This window comes from Labrus mixtus, chromosome 17 (assembly GCF_963584025.1).
Source record: "Labrus mixtus chromosome 17, fLabMix1.1, whole genome shotgun sequence".
Taxonomy (NCBI): Eukaryota; Metazoa; Chordata; class Actinopteri; order Labriformes; family Labridae; genus Labrus; species Labrus mixtus.
In genome coordinates, this window is record NC_083628.1 from 20,373,494 (window position 1) to 20,396,465 (window position 22,972).

The window sequence follows — 22,972 nt, forward strand, 5'->3', positions numbered from 1 at the left end:
AAATTAAGAGAAAACAAGAGGTGAGGAGGGAGGAGAGGAAGAGCAGACGGAAGAGATGAAAGGAGAAAAGGAGGTCAGGGAGGTGGACAAGACAAAAGAGAAGGTAAGGAGAAAATAAAATGAAAGGAGAGATTGTAGCTGGCTCAGATGCAGGGAGGGAGAGAGGAAGAGGGGGAGGAGGCGCCCAGCCTGGCGCCCTCAGGGGTTATTGGGTCGTGGACAGCCAATCTCTCTCAGCTTAATCAACAGCAGCAGAGGTGATTGCAACACCGCAGGGGACTGCTGGGAAAAAAAGATGGAGGGAAGTGGGGAGGAGGAGAGGGGAGAGAACGAGATAGGAATGAATGGGAAGGAGGGGGTAGGGGGGAGGGCTGGAAGATGAGGAGAAGATTGGAAAAGGAGGAAAAATGGGGGTGAGGATGGAGAGGGAGGGGAGGGGGAGGGGGGAGGACAGCAGATTGGAAACGATAAGAGGGAGAGAAAGGTAAGGAGGGGAGAAAAGAGGGAGGGAGGGAGGATAGGTGAAAGGGAAACATGGGACAAACTGAGGAGACATTGTGACGCTTGTCAGGAGGCGTCACTTCAGCCTAACCTCGTAAAACTGCTTTGTGTTGTTTTCATGGTTTGGAATATGTAAGCTAGATGATGAAGCCGTTGTCAAACAGAGACGGGCTAACTGGCTTCTTCTTATAACTAAAGGCTTACGTGTGAATTAGTGCCATAAAGCCGAACACACTTTTTGCAGGTTGACCTCTGCACGCTGCTAAAGTTACATAGTGCAGTAAACAAGCGTTTGGTCACTCTGTGGGCATGAGAGAGACGCCCTTCTCCCCCATGCTGAAAGTTATTTTGCTCATAAATCGACCTCTGAAAGTACTGTTTGAAGGTGGGAAATTGACATATCGTTGCTTTAAGACTGCGAGGCTACGTGCGATTGTAATGTGCAGGCAAAGGTAGATTTAGCAGATTTCTCTTTGGTGCAAACACAGAACAGGAGGTAGGCAAACCGTGTTACGTTTTTCACAAAGAAGACACACAAATACTTTCTTTATCAGTCGCAAATAGTTTTATTTTAGAGGAAGACTCGTTATGCGTTATCCCACTGTAAATACAGTGACTCTCAAATATCAAAAAAAGACGTCAAACAGTGGAGATAGATGGTTTGTGTGGTCTGGAACACGTCAAAAAAACATGAATAAATAAATCCAAGAAAAAATACAAAACCAAAAATGAAGTATGCCGAGACTGAAACAAAGCTTTTAGCGACTTTGTAATATGTACAAACTGAGTTCAATTCACTGCTCACTACACACCCCCCCACACACAGAATTCTTACACATCGTTGTAAAACTGACACACAGAGGATAATCAAGAAATAAATAAGAAACATGTTAATGGAGGAAAAACCCACCCATCACAGGCATTAGCATGTCTTCCTGCTGTGAGCTAAACATGAAGTCATCCCTGCACTCATTTCCAAATTTTAAATGTATTAAAGGGATCATTTTGATTTTGGAGGAAATAGACTTTTTTTTCTTATTAGTACAGAAACATACCGTTTAAAGGTCACATATTATTCTCCTCATCAACCAGTTTGAATAAGTCTCAGAGCTCCTCAAAACATGTGTGAAGTTTCTTGTTCTAAATCCACTCTGATCCTGTATTTGATCATGACTATAAACCCCTCTATTTCAGCCCTGCTCAGAACAGGCTGTTTCTGTGTCTGTACCTTTAAATGTAAATGAGCTGTGTCTGACCACGCCTCCTCTCTGGAAGGGCTTGGATGTCTTTATTTGCTCCATGTTCTATTGTTTATGGTGAGAAGGCAGACTCAGAGGGCAGAACAAACACCTTGCTGTGGGAGTGTCACCCACCTGGGGGAGGGGTTACTGCCCTTTGTGATGTCATGAAGGGAAAATCTCCAAACGGCCTGTTTGAGCACACATTTTCTGAAAAGTGGAGCAGGCAGAAGACGGAGAGGATGGACTTTTGTCATCATTTGAGGGTTTGTAGAAGACAGTGTTAGAGGAACATGGTGAAGTGGATTTTGAATAATATGTGACCTTTAAAGTTTATTCTGGTTTGAGTCCTCAATACGTGTGAGATAAGCCAGCCAAAATTAGAAAAATGCTCCTCTAAATTTAATTTAGATCTTCCTCAAAAAATCTAAAGAATCCCTTTTGAAGTCCGTGGAAGAGTTCTGAAAATAACGCTGTTTGTGGTGTATGACAGTTGATAAAAGTGCATGGCTGTATGAATTACACAGTGGAAGAAGAAACTGTACCCCTTAAAAACAACTGTACAACTCGTGGAAACATTGTTGGAAATTTGAAATGCTTGTAGGAGGTTTGATGAGGCTACACATGCAAAGCAAAGACTTAGATTTGGGGTTTTTAAGTCTTCAAACTTCACATTAACATGGTGACGTTTAGATGGTGTTCAAAAGCTCGATACAGATCGCCTGTTCAAGGCACGATATTTCACCCCTGTGACTTCCTGCCCTTATTATGAATGTCACAGAGGCCTACCAAGTCATCCCACTTCTGTACCGCCATCAGAGGCGCTACAAGGGGTGAAATCACAGACTGGGACACCAATATCACGCTTTTGCAGAATCAACATGAAAGTACAAAGACGCTATAAACGGTGGATCCTTGTTACAGTGCGTGTTGTGGGAACATAGTCTCAAAAAAGGCAACCACGTCCAACAGCACCAAAATCAAGCAACTAGTACCGTGCATGCTCTCTGTGCTGCCATGAAACAAGGATGACCTGAGTGTTAGCAACAAGCTTGATGCCTTTTAATGTCACCAAGATGACACAAAGACAAGAGGGGAATGAGAGACTCTGGTCTTTTTTAAGTCTTGGATGGTGTTGGAACAACTTCAGCGTCACACCAACAAGAAGTGTATTGGCGTCTTTTTGTTTGCTCTGTATCGTCACTACAGCGAGCATGAAGGCTCAGACTAAAAGTGAAGCAAATGTTTTGCCTTTCTGTCCTTGCACAAAGTTTGTTTGCAGGATTATTCGTCTTTAATTCCCTCGGTCGGTTATGTGTGGGCGAGTGAGTTTTCTGAGGTTGGTATCTGGGATCTCAACATAATCTCGAGGCACACAAGGTTCTCTTAATTTGACCAATTTCAAGAACTGTATCTGGATTCACTTTGCTGCCTCTTCAAGCTACCCGAGGATAAACCCAGGGTTTCTGGGGATGTGCGCCTGTTTTCCTTTATCTCGCTGACGAAGGTAAGCTTCTTTGTTTAGCTTCGTTCTGAACACCTCGGTCAGGACCTTTTTTTCATCACAGCAGGCACATGAAAATTCAGATTTGTGGGAGGATTTTTCCTGTCAATATTTGGCTAAGCACTCTAAAACAAAAAAAATAACATGAAGACACACAAGTCCAGTTTTTCTAGTTCAGCCAGTGTTAAAGGCACATTATCGTTGCAAAAAAAAAACAGGACAAAAAGAGTAAAGGGGAAGCAGACGTCATAACATACCCATGTAAACGGGTCACATATTTACACATTGTTAGGGAGTCGCATCCAAACCAACAGGACGTGAGATCGGATCAAACCTCCGACGTTTCAGCATTTCTATGGAGGTGTAGCACCTGAATGTGAAACTATGTTAGCATTCTTTAATAACCAAAAGGAGCTGTCAATCAAACGTTTCTCACATTGAGTAACTGCAATGTGATCGAGGAGGTCTGAGTGTACAAAGCAACATGAAGAACTGTATCAGACAGAAGTCTGAAAAAAAACTAGTTCTACACCTGCCGTCTGCGATGTTTGACACGATTCTGCTACTTAAAAATGTCCGCCTCGCTGAACATTTGTGCTGTCCCTTTTTTTTGCTTTTTGTGCAGCTAGACAAAGATGAAGATCTGAATTGTACGAGTGAAATACAATATCTTCTTTAAAGGCCTGAAGTCATCGCTGAATGTTTTACACAGTCCAAAGTGTAGTTTGAGATCCATGCATGGTTTAAGTGACACTGCTTAAGTTAATTACCTAAAGAAGCCGTGCAATCCTGGCTTCAATCTATCAAGCAGCAGCACTTTAAGGAGAACTAACCTCCTCCAATCACATTGCAGGGATTGCAGCAGGATGGCACCGCAGTCATTACGGCCAACTGTTTCTTAATTAGCGCCAGCAGTAGGAGCAACAGGGTCTCTGTAGGGGTTTTGCAGGGGCTTAGTGAAAGGAATGTAAGCAGGGGAGCCATATTAAAAAAATAAACTTGTGTAAAGTGTCTTTTTCCTGAAGCTTTGATTCAACGTGGGCTGTTTCTGCAGAGCGTCAGTTCATTGAGTTTTACAAAATAGTTTCTGCAAATTCTTGTGTTTTTTAAAATATTATCAATCCTTAAAATTTTAGGGGTCTGTTTGAACAATAAATTATTTTTTTCGAGTCTGCCTGCAAGACAACAAGGACTCAACCTTTGCAATGATTGTATTTTTAATCTGGTTCAAGTTGAAAGTTTTGATGCAAGTGCATTCTTAAATAATTTCAGTGCTCATTGGTCTCCTCTATTTCTCTCTGAAAGTGCTGACTCAGGACAATCACATCTATGCGCTAAGTATCAACTCCCCTATGACCGGAACTAATGTATGAATTAACTTTATCACAGACATGCTGTGACTCTCCAGAGTGACACGAAGGCCGGGTAAAACAAACGTCGACAGGAATTTGCAGAAACTATTTGGACAGTTCTTTGTATTCTTTGTAAACGACAATCTTTCTGGAGAGACTGTGTGCGCTTATTTGTGTGTCTGAGTCTTCTGTTTACTCAACAAGGCCTTAAGAGAGAGAGAGAGTGTGAGTGTGTGTGTGTGTGTGTGTGTGTGTGTGTGTGTTTCTATGAGAGCGTCTGGTTGGCGAAGAAGGCCTTGGTCTCTCCACAGGTGGGGTTGGTGCACAGCGGGCAGCGAAGGGTCAGCTGGCGGGAACACGGCTGGTTGGACTTCAGGTGGGACTGGACCAGGTCTGCCAGAGCCTGAACGAGAAGAACATCAGATATACTCAATACTGAGACAGAAAACAGCCGTGAACACTGTGAGCTGTGAGAGACATGTCTCTCCCTCGAAGGCCTTGATTTGAGCAGCTGGTGGTCTGATGCACTTCCTTATAGTGTTTTAACACCTTGTTTCCTCTGGCCAGACAAGACTAGTCGACTCCTGATTGGCTGTTGCTGCTCCAGAGACACTTTTCAATTTCTAAATGGACTGACGACTACACGGGTTGATATTGGCTCTGCTCATTAGTTTTTATATTGTTTGTATTTCATCACTGTAGACAAAAGATAGTAATAAGTTGATGTACTGGAGTCACTCAAGGTGCTTATCAAGACAGTTCAGAAGAAGGAACATGTGAATCCTCCTGAACCAGGACCTGCTCCTCAGCCAAAAGTCTCCACTTTGATTTGTTATCTAACACCTGGTGTTGACGTCACACTACATGATCGTTTGTGCTCGTAAATAACATGACAACATGTTCACAGATAGAACTTGCACGATAATATCAGCGTGATCGATTTAGTTACACAAAAAGATAAACTAAGCTGCTAATAAATATAAAAGTTACAGATTAAACATGACTGTTGATGCATGGAGCGGCCATGTTGGATTTTCTGAAATCTGTCAAGAAACTTCTTAAGTTGATTACATAAAGGTTCTCAGAGTTTCCAAGTCAGATTTCAGACTTCAGGGGGCGTTACTGATGACATATCAGAACTGCTACTCTGAATTTTTCAGCTTCCCAGATCAAATGGGACGCACCATAAACCCATGTTGTGTTTTCTTTACGGCAATCAGAAAAAAAGCAGTAATTCAAGAACAAGTATGTCTAAAAGATGAGTGAAATAAATGGTGTTAGATTATTTTTGATTAAAGGTTGATTAGAACATAAACACGTCTCTGCAGCTAAAATGATTTTGAAAGTAATTTTTACTTCCAGCTTGCAGACGGCAGCAGACTGATGCAGCTCAGTGAGAAACTAAAACTACACCGAGGAAACCATCCTTCAGTAACTACCAACTAATCATCCTCTGGATATTGATTTGTACACACACACACTCTCTCTCTCAGAGACCTGGCGAGGGGTCTCTGAGCGCGGCGGGTTTGACCAGCCAGCCAGCCGGGCGGTTCAGTTCTACTGTAGTCAGCTCTAAAGGTTCCCATTGATCTGCCCCCTTCCTTTAATAAACCCCACACACACACACACACACACACACACACACACACACACACACACACACACACACACACACACACACACACACACACACACACACACACACACACACACACACACACACACACACACACACACACACACACACACACACACACACACACACACACACACACACACACACACACACACACACACACACACACACACACACACACACACACACACACACACACACACACACACACACACACACACACACACACACACACACACACACACACACACACACACACACACACACACACACACAGCTGTTACAGCTGGAGGAGTTGCCTGTTGTATGAAAGGTTGCTGGGCTGAGGATGAAGGAGATGAGACTGGTGGAATGGGAGAGGAAGGAGGGATGAAAGGACACAAGGGAGAGACAGAGGTGAGGAAACAAGGAAGGAAGGACAGAGGAATCTATGTAGTGACCACATCTTGTCTTTCCTCCTTTTGAATTTCACTGTATAGTTTTTTTTTTTATGAGAACTTTATCATCTTCATTTGTCCTAACTTATTTTAGTATTTTTCTGTTTGTATTGTTCGGAGTTAAAATCATCTTGTTCACACAAAAGATCACGTTGAAACAATCCAACCTGATCTGTTTTTAAAGATCCCATATTATACCCTGCGGGGCTGCCAGGAGAGAGCTGCTCCCCAGTGCTGGGAGAAGAGATCCTATGTAAGAGGTTTCAACAGCTTACAAGGCTTGAAGCCGTCTCATATCGGGGAACTATCACATGATTTTCAGAACAAGAGGTTAAGCACCATCTGCAGACTTGTCCAGGTATGACTCCAACATCCGTTTTCTGAAACTTTGCCCACATTCAGTATGGACATCCAGCATTGCGAGTTTTAAAACAGGGATCAGGATAATAGAATTTGCCAGCAGTAAACATCAGTCTTTCTAATGTCTGTAGATTTGATTCAGCTCGGTGTGAACTCACCTTCATAAAAAGAGGGTTTCCATTCAGAGACTCTGCTCTCCTCAGGTTCTCCGCCCCACACTGCACACAGAGAGAGGGAGGAAGACAGAAAGGGAGAAAGTCAAACATGTAAACCATGATGATAATATTAGGTGAAAAAAGAACCCATGGAGTTCATATGCATTTATAAACAACTTCAGCAAGAAATATTGTTACAGGAAGTTCAACCTTCAGGATCAAGACGTGAAAAAGTTTGTCATCTTGTCAGATCAGAAAAAGCATTTTTATCTTTTCTAATTATCTCAAACATCAGGCTGAGTAAAAAGTCAAAGTCATTCTGACTGTGGACACAGTGTGTGTGTGTGTGTGTGTGTGTGTGTGTGTGTGTGTGTGTGTGTGTGTGTGTGTGTGTGTGTGTGTGTGTGTGTGTGTGTGTGTGTGTGTGTGTGTGTGTGTGTGTGTGTAGTCTGCTACCTCTGTCTTTGTGAGGACCAGTTTAAACTTTGAACCTCGAGTGTGAGGACGCTTCAGAAAGTGGGGACCCTTTAGGCAATTGAGGACATGTTTGAAAAGTTTGGACACTTCCGACATGTTAGGATGTGGCTGGTTATAAATTAGGTTTTTTTATATTAATGTGCCAGCCTAAAGAGTTGACGATACATTCAAACAGGTAAGGACATGTTAGAAAGTATGGACACCTTTGAAAGGGCTGACAAGTTTAAAAAGTGAATATTTGGGAAAATCAGGATTCTTTTTTTTTTTTTGAAGGATAAATGGAAGGCTTTGGATATTTTAAAATGTTTCTTACAAGTATAGAAGTGCAAGTGTGTGTGTGTGTGTGTGTGTGTGTGTGTGAGTGTCTTTGTGGCACCAGTCACATTGATTGGTGGTCACCTCACCGGTGCCTGCACACAGACACACACACACCTTTACTAACCTACTAACCCGACACCTCTTACATATGAACAGACTTTGTTTACATTATTTTGTGCAGAAATACACAAGAGAGAGATGACACTCTCCCTTGCCCACAGGGGGCGTTAAAATCGACTGAAAGTTCCTCACAGGATCTTTAACATTAACATGGAGGGAAATGGCTGAATGGAACCGATGGACAATCGTGCAGACAGAAGCAAATAGAAGAGCCTGGGGGCTTCTCCTCCTCTTACCTCCTCCCCCAGCACCTGTCCGTACTCGATGTCCAGCTCGTGTAAAGTCTCTATGTGGTCGGAGGTGAAGGCGATGGGCACCAGCAGGAGGTTCTTCTTCCCTCGTTCGCACAGACCTTTGATCACGTCGTCTGTCTGGGGGCCGAGCCACGCCATGGGACCCACCTGAAGGACCAAAACACAACACGGGACAACAGTCAGGGTTGATTGTTACAGACAGAACAAAGCCTTTCTGATCCAACCCTTTGAAACAGGCCGAAGTCTCAGCTACTGCCGGAGGCTTCATTAAGGAGAGAGGACGCCCAAATGACTGTAAGAGAAAGAAACCCTTCTCTTGTTAGATCCTGTAAAGAAGCTAAAACTATACTTTTGGTTACGGAAAGCCCCTTCCTGTCCTCTTTTATTGTGAGCAGCTGATTGGCTGGGAGATCTACTCATGATGTCGTGGTATTAGTTTTGTAAAGTGTCAGCCTTTGTGACCTGCGGACTAAAAGCTGTTTTCTGCTTTGATGCAGCTCTAATATTAGGTGGACAAGTGGCTCCATCTTGTGGTGACATTGGTTACAGCAGCACAGACTAGAGAGGGTTCCTCCAGAATAAACAGGAAACTGCTCTGAAAACGGTTTATGGATGTAGTTACATAGTTAAACAAACTACTGAGAACAGTTTCCACACTGTTGTAAACTTATCTTATAGATTGCTGTGATATACAACACTTCTTTGTGAATACTGGAGGTCTGATTTTGTGATGACTTGGCTGCAAAAGAAATACAACTAACATCCTCACAATGCTCTAAAATACCAGGAAGTACACTTCAGATGTCAGGTTATTGCCATGAATGGGATGAGATAAAAACATTAAAAAAGAAAAGGTAAATAATTGAAGATGAAGATAAAAAATCGACACAAAAAAATGGTTTCAGCAAGAGTTTAGAGATCACTCTGTAAAATGAATGCACAACCAGGAGCAGGAAATGATGTCATCTTTTGACCTGTAGCTCCTGAGTCTCTATCTTTCACTGTGTCTACTGATGGATCTGTTGATGTCAGCCAAGCCGAACAACCTGCAGCGTGTGCAGTTATAGTCCTGCAAGATGGCGCCAACGCAGCATCCTGTTTCCTTTCCTTCATGTCTTAAAACTCCACATCCAGTTAAAAATCATTCTTACTTTGGGGCACAAGCGGTTACGTCTCACCCCATGTACAGAGGTTATAGTCACACAAGAGGTCCGCTTGTTCACACCTGACCTGTGACTCCTTCCCCCCACTCTCTCTCTACCTACTCTATCCAGTTTCTATCTAAATAAATGAACAAAACCAAGATTATCCATAATTAGCAAGAGCCTGTTAGTATTTCACTGTCAGCTTAATGACATAACTAAACTTATTTCCAGATCAGCTCACGGTGCTTCAAGACATGGTCCAACTCTCTGGAATTTTATTTTTTTATGTTTATTTTTGGGGCTTTTTATGTCTTTATCTACAGACAGGACAGAGGGTAGAGTCAGGCATCAGGGCGAGAGAGAGAGAGAGAGAGAGAGGGGGGGGGGGGGGAGACATGCGGGAAAGGAGGCACAGGTCAGATTCGAACCTGCGCAGTCCGCTTGCAGGACTTGAGCCTCCATACATGGGGGGCGCGCGCATCAACCTCTGGGCTTCCGTTTGCTCACTCTCTGGAAACACATCTTTACCACATGGACTAAGGGTGCGGTCACACTGGCCATCCGTACCGTGAACCTTCAACCCTAAAGTCCAGTTCGTTTGACCAGTGTGACCGCTCTGTATCGTGCTCAGGTACGGCACACTTCAGAGAGGTGTGCTTCAGCATGGTACACTTCATGCACGAGCACAAGCACGCGGGTACACAACGCTGACAGCCTTCATTATGGAGAAATCCAGAGTTTCATGTCTGTATCTGACTAAAATTACACAATATAAGACACAAAGTAGCTGTCATGTTCTCTGTGTTGTTCTCCGATGTGCGGGCGTCCGCGCGGACTCACGCACGGACTCGGCTGCACGTCTATTTTATTTTTTTTATTTATTTATTGCTGTGTCTGATTAAAATTGCTTAAAATAAGCTGTAAAGTCAGTAAAGTAGCTGTCATGCTCTCTGTGTTTTTCTCTGATGTGCAGACGCGGACTCGACTGCGCGTCTCTTTTTCTATCTCTCTCGTCCGCCTGTTTGTAAACTGAGCACGCTTCATAATAACATAAAGCGTGCATGTGTTGTATTAAGACGTTATGTAAAAGAGGTAATCATGCTTAGGCACAGATAGTCCTGTGTAGTGTGGCCGCGGGCCTCGCCGGCCAGCGGGGGAATGCCGCTGCGGGGGGGGCAATTGTGCTTGGGTACAGCACGGTACAGATGGCCAGTGTGACCGCGCCCTAAGGTCTGCTCCACCTGTGTCTTCCTTTAAAGACAGACTTACAGCATCTCTCTTTGCACAAGCTTTTGGCTAAATCATAAATAACTGGAGTACATTTTGCACTTTATCTACAACATATTATTTATATTTAAATATTTATACTCCTTTTTATTGTGTTGCTGTTTCCTGCATTTTTATCTTGAATTATCATTGTATTTTTAAGCACATTGAGTCTATGCTTGTCATATGAAATGTTCCATATGACTAAACTTGACTATAAACTTGACAGATATAACGTGAACTAAATGTGTCACTAACGAAGGTAAGGAGCATTTTTACTCACATCAGATTTGAAGTCACTTTGCAGTTTAATCAAACAACCACCAGAGGGCAGCACTGATTTATTTATAACACTGACGGGACAGGTCAAAGTCTCAGCTCCTGTGTTGTGTGGAGGTGTGTGTGTGTGTGTGTGTGTGTGTGTGTGTGTGTGTGTACTCACCCTGGACTGCCACACCAGTCTGTAAGGATTACAGTGTCCCAGTCTCTCCATGACTCTCTGAACTGTGGCTCCGACCTCCTGAGGATACGGGTCTCCTCTGTTTACAACCTGCACACAGAAACACAGCAGGAGCACTGTGGGTTATATGACTGAAGTGAAGTGACAGCATGTTTTACCATACCAGACTACAGATCAAACATATGTCAAATAAAAACCAGAACACTTCTAGTACTCAAGTCGCGCTAAGAGTGCAGATTCTACTTTTTATATTTGGAATCTGTAAATATAGATGAGTATGTATAAACACATTATCAGCATCTTCAGGAGGAGTAGCAGGCAGCAGTTCTATTATCAGCAGTCCTTGTAGGAGTTCATGGTACTTACAGCCATGGGGAGCGAGTGTGCAGAGAACAGAATGACCACGTCGTCTCTCTTGTCTTCTGGAAACTTGAGCAGCTCGTTACTGATGTGTTCTGCAAAACACTGAACACACACACACACAGAACACATCAGTTAGATTTCAAACATCTTCCTTATTTTCTATTTGACTTTAATTTCACACAACTCATCCGTGCTTTCCACCAGGAAGACAAGATGCTTTGGTCTAAAAAAAAAAAAAAAAAAACCCAGTAATGCTTCTTGGTTGCTATGATAACCATTCATGGTCACTCTGAGCTCATTAGTTGCTATGACGACTTCTTGCTTTTGTCAATTTATTTTCACAAAACCTGATGTGAACTTTGGTTATACTGTGAGGACATATTTGTGTGCGTGTGTGTGTGCGTGTGTGTGTGCGTGTGTGTGTGTGTCTAACCTCCACCAGCAGAGGGTGTGTGGGCCATCGGTCAATGACACTCCAGTTCATTTTTGGCCTCTCGCCTCTGTTGCTGTAGTAACGGTAGATGGCGTTCAGACTGCTCCCTGTGTGGATATCAGTCAAACACATTAATACATCATATTTATCTGCACATAGACCGTCCTCTTTCCGCTGCCGCTTGCTCAAAGGCAGGACTGTCAAAGCAAGCAAACATGATGAGTCTATAACTCTTTTTATAACTCGAGTTTTTCTTGCAATTTTAATTAGCGTAGCATTTCTTGGCAATTGCATCAATACAATCTGGGGTAACTTTGAAAACAGCTGACAGAAGCTATTTGAATCAACAAAAAGAAGATGTGCCATCTGAGTTGTTATTCAAAGATGGATTTTGGACTTGTAAACTAATCGCAACACTCACAGACTTCCTGGTCTGCAGAATCTGTTTGCTTCTTGTTCCAAGAACTCTGCTCATTGTTTTTTTTCCTCCTTTATGACTTTTACTCTTAATTACTGACAGCAATCTTGCAACACCCTGAAACTGGTTTCTCTGTTTCTCTGTAAGATTATCAGAGGGTAACAGGCGAAACGGCGCTCTGGGTGTGGCAACACCAACAGGCTCAGCGATATTTTCTTTCTTGGAAAAAGTGGTAAGTACCTCTGAGCAGCCTCAGGGCAGAAAGTGAGCGTTCTAGCTGCTTAAAGGAGCTACACGTTAGATATTTAATGTTTGAGACGGTCACCTGTGGTGGAGCAGCTGTACTGAGGATACTGCGTGAAGGCCACAGCTCTCTCCACTCCGTCTTTCTCCATCTCCTCGATGGCTTCCTCCGTCAGAGGGTGAACATAACGGAAACCGATGTAGAACTTGTGAGGCGCTAGAGAGAGAGAGAGAGAGAGAGAGAGAGAGAGATTCATTTATGTGGCATGATGAAAATTCTGGTAAGCAGATGTAGATATGATCAGTTTTCAAACAGCTGCACACTGTTTGTGCTTTTATCAGTGAGGTGTTAGCGGGCGTGTGCAGACACACCCTCACTATCTGAACTTCACACATGTTCCTCTGCTAACAGATGAACTGACCAGTAGGACACAAAGCAGCGTTTTGAAAGCAGTGTTACGCAGCTCTGAGCGCTCACATGTGCAGGATGACCCTCCCTGCCTGTTAAAACCGTCTCACCTGTCTCAGGACTCATCTCGTCCAGCAGCTTCACCATCCCCTCGCCCTGCATGGAGGTCCAGTGTTTGATGGGCGAGCCTCCTCCGATCTTACTGTACTGCTCCTGGATCTTTGGCGTTCGACGTTTGGCGATGAACGGGCCGAGCTTACTGCAGAGCAAAAGGAAGGATCTATTAACTCCTGAGTTTTTCTTAGAGCAGATTGATCATATGAAGATAAAAGCACCAAAAGAAAAGACGATGAGGTGGCATCATTATGAGAGTGAAAAAGAACACAAAGAGAAATAAATTCCCTAAAACTTTCAATGAAGTCAAAGATTTAATTTCATCACATTTGAAGAAAACGTCTGTCACATGGATGAAGAGATAATATACAGATCAGCGTCTCTCTGTGCATTTTGGTAATTGTTTCCATGGTGATGTGTTAGACATGTTACCCACAAGTCTCATAAAAAGAAGAAACACTTGAACTGAAAACCAATGGTCTTCAAGCGCGCCTAGTAGCATGTGCTGAGATTACTTCCATGCAAATAAATGTAAGCCAATCAGCATGCTTAAAACAGCTGTGTAAACATGTTAATTGTTGCTGTCTGAATGGGCGTTTTTGAATGGGTGTGTATGTGACTCCCGGCGCTTTTGGGATCAAGCCTCAAGTGGACACTTGAGGAACTGCATGTTTTTTTGCATTTCTGCATCGTGAAACAAAAGCGTCTTTGTAGTCATGGTCTCAGCCCCACACGGTGAACTGTGGTCACATAGTTCCTGTTACATCACCGTCAAAATAAAAGCTTTGATCAAATCATGATCTCCTTATTCTTTGGTGAAGTCAGAGTAACGGTGAGGGAAGATAAACGTGTGGGGTTACAAGATGTCTTTGTTCATAGTGCTTAGAAATCACAGCTACGCTAAAGCCATAACACCTGACATGAGGGGGAAAAAGCGAATATTTATTCCTGTCTCGTTTAAAAGCACAGAAAAAAATCATAGAAAGAGATCGGTGTTGGTCATCATTCATGTGAAAGGAGGAACTGAGGCAGAGGAACTGAGGCGCAACAGGAAACACTTGTTCGTTCAGTCAGTTAACACAGTCACTTGTTCGTTCAGTCAGTTAACACAGTCACTTGTTCATTCAGTCAGTTAACACAGTCACTTGTTCGTTCAGTCAGTTAACACAGTCACTTGTTCGTTCAGTCAGTTATTGTGAAACAGGCAGAAGAGCAGCAGAGCGCTCTGTGACCCAACAACCTTCACCATCAGCGGACCCCTAGGATCTCTAAAAGTTTTCACATGTGCTTTTCTTTGCCACATTTGCAGCGAGTTCAAGACCAACCATGCTGCATATACTCTTAATACTTTGTGAATATAACACATGATTATTGACTGGCTGCTGATTACTGGGACGCCTTTTATCATGAAACAAGAAGAGACGTGCAGGTGTTGATTATTATCTACTTATGCTGAGAGAGTGTGTGTGTGTGTGTGTGTGTGTGTGTGTGTGTGTGTGTGTGTGTGTGTGTGTGTGTGTGTGTGTGTGTGTGTGTGTGTGTGTGTGTGTGTGTGTGTCCATAGTGCATACTTCTGTACAGGGAGTTTCATCAGGTCTGTGTCCATGAAGAGCCGCAGCAGGAAGTCGTGAACGTCTTCCAGTTTCTCTGGTCCTCCCATGTTCAGCATCAAGATTCCCGTCTTGGGTTTCCTGCACAGAAAAAGAGATCAGTAACACACACTTTATACATTATTCAAGAGAATCTTTGTAAAATATGTTCTGTTATTGTATATTATCACATGTTTATCATGTGGTCATTCTAGACTGTGCTCTCTCTTTCTCTCCCGCTGCAGCTTTGGGTTTAATTTGAAAACCGGACGGTTGTTGCTGCTTCCTGTTTGAATTTGAAGCCAGCGAAAGTTCAGATACATTTCTTTGGAATCTTTTTTATGCGTTTGTTTGTTTAATAAAAAAAGGAAATGGGTTTACTACAGATTTGTGTTAGTGTACAAATAAAAGCAAAAACAACAACAACAGCATTAATTCTGATTTTTTTTTCATATATCAGAATCAGTTTCGTTATTGGGAACTGAAAAAAGGGGATGGGCACCTCTACTTTTCTTTAAGCTTTGGTACTTTTCGTTATGAAAGAAAAGGGAACTGCTACTCTGATGCTCAAATGTAATGCTACTTGACTGGTGAATAACTCTAGGTATATCAGCTCATATCTGCCAAAAAATGTGCAGATACGATAGTCATTTGATATGCTAATATCGAGTGATATTATCGGCTGGCTGATTAATCGGTCGGGCTCTAATTATTGTTAGTCCAAGCAGCTCATGTGAAGCTTCATCAGTCCTATGAGCAGCATGTATGAGCTTGTGCTGTTAATGAAACTCAAGATGGCTCAAGTCCCGAATAAGAACTCGTCTTGCCCCGTTGAGCCAACTTTAGCACAACCAGCTAACATTAGCTTGTCACTAAGTTCAGCCGGGTGCTGCACAGGCTTCAGCCGTGCGCCCTGACCTTAACTGTACTCAGAGTGATTGTATGACGACGGCTCTGGCTTTGAACACGTTCCAGCCTGCTCCTGAAGAATCTGCAGACTCATTCATAACTAACTGTTTGGCGGCCATCTTCAAAATGACTGATAAGAGAGAAAGAAGCCAGGAGAGCAGAGAAGAAATCAGCAGAGAGCAGAAGCTACCAACAGACGCCTGGCACAGATCCAGACGGTTACATTTCTAATGAAAAGCAGCAGGAAGGTGAAATCAGGACATCTGTGTGCCGACTGCTCCACTGTTTCTTTACAACGTTTTAACAACATGTTGATACAAACTACAAGGTTCACATGGAAGATTAGGTGAATTAATGAGGAGCTTATTGCTGAGTTCGGAAAAAATCACAACTGTATCAATACAGGAAGGCTGCAACTAGAGATTCATTATGTAATTTAACAATCTGCAGATTACATTTTTCATTGTTGGATTTATTGTTTAGCCAATAAAACATCACTGAGTTTTCACAAAGCACATCAGAGTTTATCAGAAGCTGAAGCCTTTAAATGGATGTTTTTTGTTGTTGTTGTGTTGAACCAACAATTTAACCTCAAAGACCTTTCATTCACGACGCAGATGACTTTGGGACGCCCCGCCCTCTCTGCCCCTCTGCTTGGGATTTTGTTGGTTTGGCTTCCTGGCTCAGCAGCCAATAGGCAGAGTCGGGAAGGACGTCAGGAAAGTGTGTACACCTGAGTTCATCAGGCTTCGTCTTCTTCCGAGTATCTTCCACTCTAACATCTCTTCTCTCCCTCTCAGGCCTCCACCAGCTGGTTTGGTTTTGTTTCCACTTCACAACAATTTACTCATCCATACACTGCACTCATGACTGAGTTCATTATGATTGTTGTCAGTTTAGGTTCTAATTTAGTTTATTAGTTTATTTGAATCAGGGAAACTGTACAAACAAAAACATTAGTCTCAGAAGAGAAGAGATGCTTTGTACCAGATTTAGCTAACTAGCTTCCATCTGAGAGACTGACTGTCAGTCACAGATGCTCAACGACGTCCAAACAGCACTCAGACGGCTGAAGTTCAACTGCTGTGTTGTTGTGTCAGGGTTGCTGCATGTGTCATTACAGTAATCTCACAGAATGTATTCAGCGACCTCTAAAGCTGCCAGTGGGATACCAGACTCACTGTGTGTGTGTGTGTGTGTGTGTGTGTGTTAAGTGCCTCACTTGCTCTCCTGTGTGTCTGGAGTCTGGGCTAAAGCAGCAGCAGTGGATCGTCTCCTCAAACTCAGACTGACGCTGCTCCTGGCGACTAAAGGAAGAGAGAAGACGGGTTACGGTGGGCATGCCGTTTGTTTTTCATCATGAACATTTGTACACTCCATACCTCCTCAAGGCCGGACCCGAGACTCGTATTTCAAGGCCTCGGTCTCATCTCGGAATCAGAGCATTTTTACTAGGTCTTGTCTCGGTCTCAGACTGGGCGGACTCCAGATTTTGAGAAGTTTGAGACTAAATGAATGTAAAGTTAACTACTCGCCCATCAAAACCATTCTCAGAAATGATCCAACAGTTTTTAGTAAAAAAGGGGAGCTTCAGGGGCTTTCTCAACTCCATGAATGGTTCTTTATTTAATCTTACTTTAGGCAGTGCATTGTGGGGAAAACTGTGCGCACTAGCTGGAATACCACAAAAAAAATTTCTTGCATAATAATAAAAACTTTTTGTGGCATTCGAGGATGCTGGAGAGGAGCCACAGGTCTGATCTGAACCCAAGTCGAGGACTGTATCCTCCATACAGCACATGGGGTGTGTGCACTAACCACTAGGCTACCAGCTGACCTGATTAAAACTTTTTAATTGCATGTGTAGACCTGATACATTTGTATGCATTAAACTGCACTATAGCTTTATTTTAGTAAGTCTAAAAAATGAATGACGTAAAGTCACATGAGGACACACAGTGACCTTACACACACTTTAATAACCAGCAGCCCAGGGATCAAGAACAGGGTGTGAAATAACACTTATGTGTATACAATAAGCTTAGAGGACAAACAGAAGCTAATCAGTATTGAATTATGTGAACCTAGTCACAGTAAATGCATTTAAACATCGTCTGTACCCTCAGATTAACTTTAAACTTGAGCTGCAGTACCGACAGGCGCCACCAGGGGACCCAGCTATTACACAAGTTGACAACATTGGAATTGTGTAACTACGAGACAATGTTAAATTGTTTCTAATTCGCTGCGGGCACGAACCGTGAACGGATAACGTATTGAATCAACTGCATGTTACTTAATTCAGCACAAGTCCTGGATAAGTATATTATGTAACATTAACATTAAACTGTAACAAACTGTAATGTTGAGGCTGCGGCAAGTCAACGGAAGTTAGCTCATGACTAACTGCGGAAGTTTGACAAAAATAAAGCAAATCAACGATTGTCGCCTTCCGCAAAGGGAGAGTTTTGACGTCGTCATTTGACAAATAATGACAAAAACAAAAAACCTAGGTGGTTAAAGTGAGCATTAATGGGGTTTCAACGTCTAACATGTCAAATATACACCATATTACGGGTTAAAGATACAGCGCGAGTTTTATTGTGAAAGTCAAAGACAGGAAACTGCCCCACTACATCCCTGTTAGCATAACGATCGTTTACGAAATCATCCCAATGTCAGCGTGTTGTTGAGTTTACGTTAACGTTACATTACACTAAGTAACGCCGATCCCGTCACTAGACTCAGCATGCAAACAGTAGTGCACAAACATAATAGTACAGTGGAGTGTGAAATGTTCAAATAAAACGCGTATTCGTGACAGCGAGATATTTCAGTGTACAGCATTGAGTAGGCTAACTTAGCTGCAGAGTCACACTCACATTGAATCAGGCGACCGGCACTGCCAAGGACAGCCATCATGGTCATTTCCTGTTTTTACAGCCGATAAAAGACTCTCTTCCCGCTGAAATAGAGGCCAGACTCTTGTCCTCACAGCAGCTGAATCCACGAGTACTTTCCCCGGTGTGCGTGTGTGACTCGGTGCCCAGTGAGCCAGATTCCTTCAGCGACCACCGGCTGCCTGTCAAGCGTCATAACGGCAACCTCTACACTTCCGGTTTGCACATTCAAAATAAAACCATCAAAACGAGAGGGTTGGATGACACGTGTTTGAAGGTGCATTATGTAGTTTTGGTAAAGACATTTGAAAGTTAGAGAAGTGTACATATTCTGTGGTAGGCCTATATGTCCATAACTCTAGAAACAATGTGTACCCTGTAACACTGAAGATAAAATGCTATGTGAGAAGTTATAGTGGGGGGCCCGCAACAGTGAAACTGTAACTCTCCTGGTAGCTTTTAAGCTCTAAACAGTGATCCAGGGACCATTTTTTTTCTTGGAGTAAGTTTGTGTATTCAGTTTAGAAAATATAACATAGAAGTGTTTCACTTCTTCAATTTCACTACCAAATCTACATATTGCACCTATTAAAGAATCATTTATTTACCATTTGTCTGTTTATTTAACATGGACATACAGCACATAAGTGCTGTAAAATTTAACCACGCACAAGTCCTAGATGCACTGCTCATAGTCTTTATAGCAAAATTGCTCATTTGCAACACATGTCCCAGGGAAGGCTTTTAGAAGTGACAGATGGAAATAAAGAAAGAGAAAAAGGGAAGGCTATACAGCACAGATCATCAAAGAGATAAAATGTCATGCTTTGTCCTTTGGCCAGGGGAAGCATAATTGACATAACCAAAAGTTCCTCTTAGGAGCTTTACATTTCTAATCTATGAGTCTGAAGTTTGCAGAAAGGTATTAAAAACATAATAGCAATCTGAGAGGACAAAAATAGAGTTGGTGTAAAAAGGTACTTTTACCTTTCATTATATTTGAAAAATATTTATTGAAACTCATTTGAGAAAATTTAGAGATAGGATGAAATGACGTGCTTTTATTTGAGAGACACATTTGGCTTCAATTCCGGTCTAACCTTGAAACACTTGACGTGGAGCTGGTGTCTTGGTACGACGTCACAACTACGTTGTTATTAAATGATCAGCAAGCCCCGCCCCCTACTCGTGCCGATGACGACCCACGTCGTAGAGCCTGCCACTTCAGTAAAGTGTTGTGTGTGTGTGTGTGTGTGTGTGTGTGTGTGTGTGTGTGTGTGTGTGTGTGTGTGTGTGTGTGTGTGTGTGTGTGTGTGTGTGCGTGCGTGCGTGCGTGCGTGCGTGCGTGTGTGTGTGATTGTGTAAGGTGTAGTTTACAATATTCACGCATAACAGTGATTGTTTAAACCTGTTTAAGATGTAGGACAGAAGTCAGGGAAGGCGAATGGAGGATTAAAAATACATGAGAGTGGGGAAAAGAGGAAATTACTTTTTTTAAGCAAGAAGGAAAAGAGAGACACAAGCCTACCAAAAAACTATGAATGGAATCTGGTGTGCTCACTGTGTGTCTGGGATTTGTAATACAAGGTGCGCTGTAGCTGGTCCACTGTTATTGTTCTTTTTAAATAGCCTACACATATTTTAAACAGTGCTTATGTTTTCATATTCTACTTCCTGGTTCATGAAGCAGCTAGACACACCTGTTCACATTACTCTTTATGTGCTATTATTGTGCACACACGTTTGGCCTGGTGGTCATTTACCAGAAATAAATAAAGCAGGATGGACAGTCAGTTACATTCAATTACAATAAAATAAAAAGCTAAAGGAAAATTGTAAAAAAAAAAATATGTATGTATATTTGTAATAAAAAAAGATGTAATAGAAATAATATTTGATTCAAGATCTGGAAAAAAAGGTCAAGCTATGAAAATAAAAACTTATGCTGAAAAGCTTTAATCAACTGAACAGCTTCAGGATGAAGAAATCTTCTGTCTCTGTTGGATCGTTTCCTTCTCACATTTCATTCAACCCGAACCAGTTTGTCCATAACTCAGGTTGAAAGCATTGTTTCCTTCTTCCTTGTAAAAAAACACTTGAGAGTGAGAATGATGCATAGAGCTCAGAGGAAGCAGAAACTGAACGATATTTAATTCAATATAATTCAAATAAAAACATGAAACAGAAGCCCAAACACAGACAAACATACATGATAAACCTTCTGTGATAAATATGTTGATCATTTTGATGACTGGGGATGATATTTGAAAACAACCTAGTGCAGTATATTATTACACATGCATACAGAGTTTACCCACTTCTTTTTCAGTCTCTATATAGGGTATAAATCCCCTCTGGTTCACAATATTTAGTCGTAAGCTTGGCTGTCACTCTCCATCAGCTTCTCTCCCTCATAATGTGAAATCTATCCATTCAAAGAAAACACTGAAATACTGTAAAGGAAGAGGAAAACTTTAATACACCAAGTGACCAGCTGACTTAGGCGGCCTGACTCTAACTATCTTGTTTGCTAAATCTAGATGCTTGTTGTTCAAATGATAAAATCTGCTCCTCTTCTGTGGCTAATATTAATTTCACAACAATCCCAACTCCCTGAAGTCGAGCAGCACATGACTCAAAGAGTCTGAACATGTCACATTTTATAACAGAGGCTGTTTGTCCTCTGCAGGATGGACATTTAAAAAAAAAAAAAAAAGTTTTCTCCAGGCACCACTACACCTCTGGATCTAACAGCATTCTAAAATATGGGGTGCTGGTAGCATAGTGATTAGTGTTTGGGCTCCATGTCCAGAGGCTGTAGTCCTCCAAGCGGACGGCTCAGGTTTGAGTCCGACCTGTGGCTTCATCCCCGCATGTCATTCCTCACTCTTTATACCAGATCTCTAACTAAAGACTTAAAAAGCCCAAAAAGAACTTTTAAAAAATGAAATAAAGTTTTTTATATGAAGGGCTCTAGTCCTCTTAACTGTTAGTGTTTTTACTCTGTGTCTATATGTATTGGTTTGTTTCAATAGAGGCAACAAGCAGTCTATTATTAATGTGATCATTCTCTTAACCACATTTAATTTACACAAATCCAAATGTAATAACTGTAAACCCTGTTTTTTGTTTTGGAACATGAAACTAAACAATTCATTCAAATCGTTTTCTCTTCCCAAAACAAAAACAAAATCCGTTCCTCTTTAATATAATTATCTAAATCTGTATTTTCTCTGGCTTTGCTGTTGCATAATGTTTATCCCCTAGCATCTGCTATTTTGTCTCGGTCACCCTGCACAGTGCACACATCTGTGGAAGTCAACCTGTGATTTCTGTGTGAAATAAAGAAGAGAGAGAGAAGGAAAGAGTGAGATTTTAACCTGGACGCCAGAGTTTCTTTTACTCCACATTGAAGGAGAGTTGAGTTTCCTTCTCTTCATTGTTTACTGCACAGTTCACGGGGCAACATCTAGCGGCCGTTAGAGGAACTGCAGCCTCACTAATGTCACCACTCGTCTCCTCTTTTTGTCTCTGCTTGAGAGCAATGGAAATGTTGCTAACACACAGTAAGCCACAATCAGAATTTTAAAAGTCACTTTTTTCATAAAGGCAAATAATATAACAAATTCTGAATAATAAATGTCTTCCCATCTGCTGCCAGCCTCATTAATAACACCCCTGACCAGCTCCTAGCCCCCCCCCCCCCTCCATCACACCTTCTGTACATCTTGTTCTTTATATCATGTGTTTAGGAAGTTGTTTTTCATCTTCTGAGCCCTCATGTCTCGCAGGTTCCTCGGGATGGTTAGTGGCCTGCTGCTCTTGAGGGGACGTTGAAGCCTTTGCAGAGAAATCTTAATGCTTCTCTATTAAAAAGGTGCAACATTAACAAACCTGCTTTAAGATGAAGGGATGTACAATCAGGACAATAAAACAATTCAAACCTGTGAGCAGTGAGCGACATGTTTGGCTCAGACAGACGAGGCAGGTTGTGTCTGAGAGGAAATGATTGAAATGAGGACGGACTAAAAGAAACCCTCGTATACTCTGATTGATTCAGATTCTATTGAAGTGCAGTTTTTAATTGAGGCAAGTTTGTATTTTCACATGAAGAGGCAGAGCACATACACATGATGATTTCTGAACCACCAAAGACTGAACGAATCGCGTGACAGGCCTTCAGCTCCATCTTTGATCTCCAGAGTCTGCTCCGTTTAAGTCAGGCAGGAAGTGTCATTTTCCCAGGTACAAGAAAAGAGCACGAAAGCAGAGCACAGGGGGTCTGTGACTTCAATTTGAACCAAGCAGGGGCGGCATCTAACTTTACAGAACCACAGATAGAACAGCTGATTTACAGGACAGTGTGTGTGT

General features: G+C 42.3%; 1 protein-coding gene across 1 annotated transcript; it reads right to left on the reverse strand.

Annotated features, from left to right (window-relative positions):
* Window positions 1–1,043: 1,043 nt before the first annotated feature.
* On the reverse strand, window positions 1,044–18,784 carry fech (ferrochelatase). Its single transcript, XM_061060931.1, has 11 exons — window positions 18,584–18,784; window positions 16,924–17,008; window positions 14,775–14,894; window positions 13,200–13,348; window positions 12,763–12,897; window positions 12,020–12,126; window positions 11,590–11,688; window positions 11,206–11,313; window positions 8,335–8,499; window positions 7,187–7,246; window positions 1,044–4,998 (listed from the first exon to the last, which is right to left on the reverse strand). The coding sequence occupies exons 1-11, from the start codon at window positions 18,627–18,629 to the stop codon at window positions 4,861–4,863; spliced, it is 1,212 nt and encodes a 403-aa protein (XP_060916914.1). The 5' UTR covers window positions 18,630–18,784; the 3' UTR covers window positions 1,044–4,860.
* Window positions 18,785–22,972: the final 4,188 nt, after the last annotated feature.

Bases quoted from the DNA above. Each gene is read 5' to 3' on its own strand.
- fech (XM_061060931.1), bottom strand. From the start codon at position 18,629: ATGACCATGATGGCTGTCCTTGGCAGTGCCGGTCGCCTGATTCAAT. The intron at 13,349-14,774 runs GTATGCACTATG...TTTGCTCTGCAG, and splicing joins ATGAAACTCCCTGTACAGAA to TAAGCTCGGCCCGTTCATCG. The intron at 12,898-13,199 runs GTGAGACGGTTT...CTCTCTCTCTAG, and splicing joins CGAGATGAGTCCTGAGACAG to CGCCTCACAAGTTCTACATC.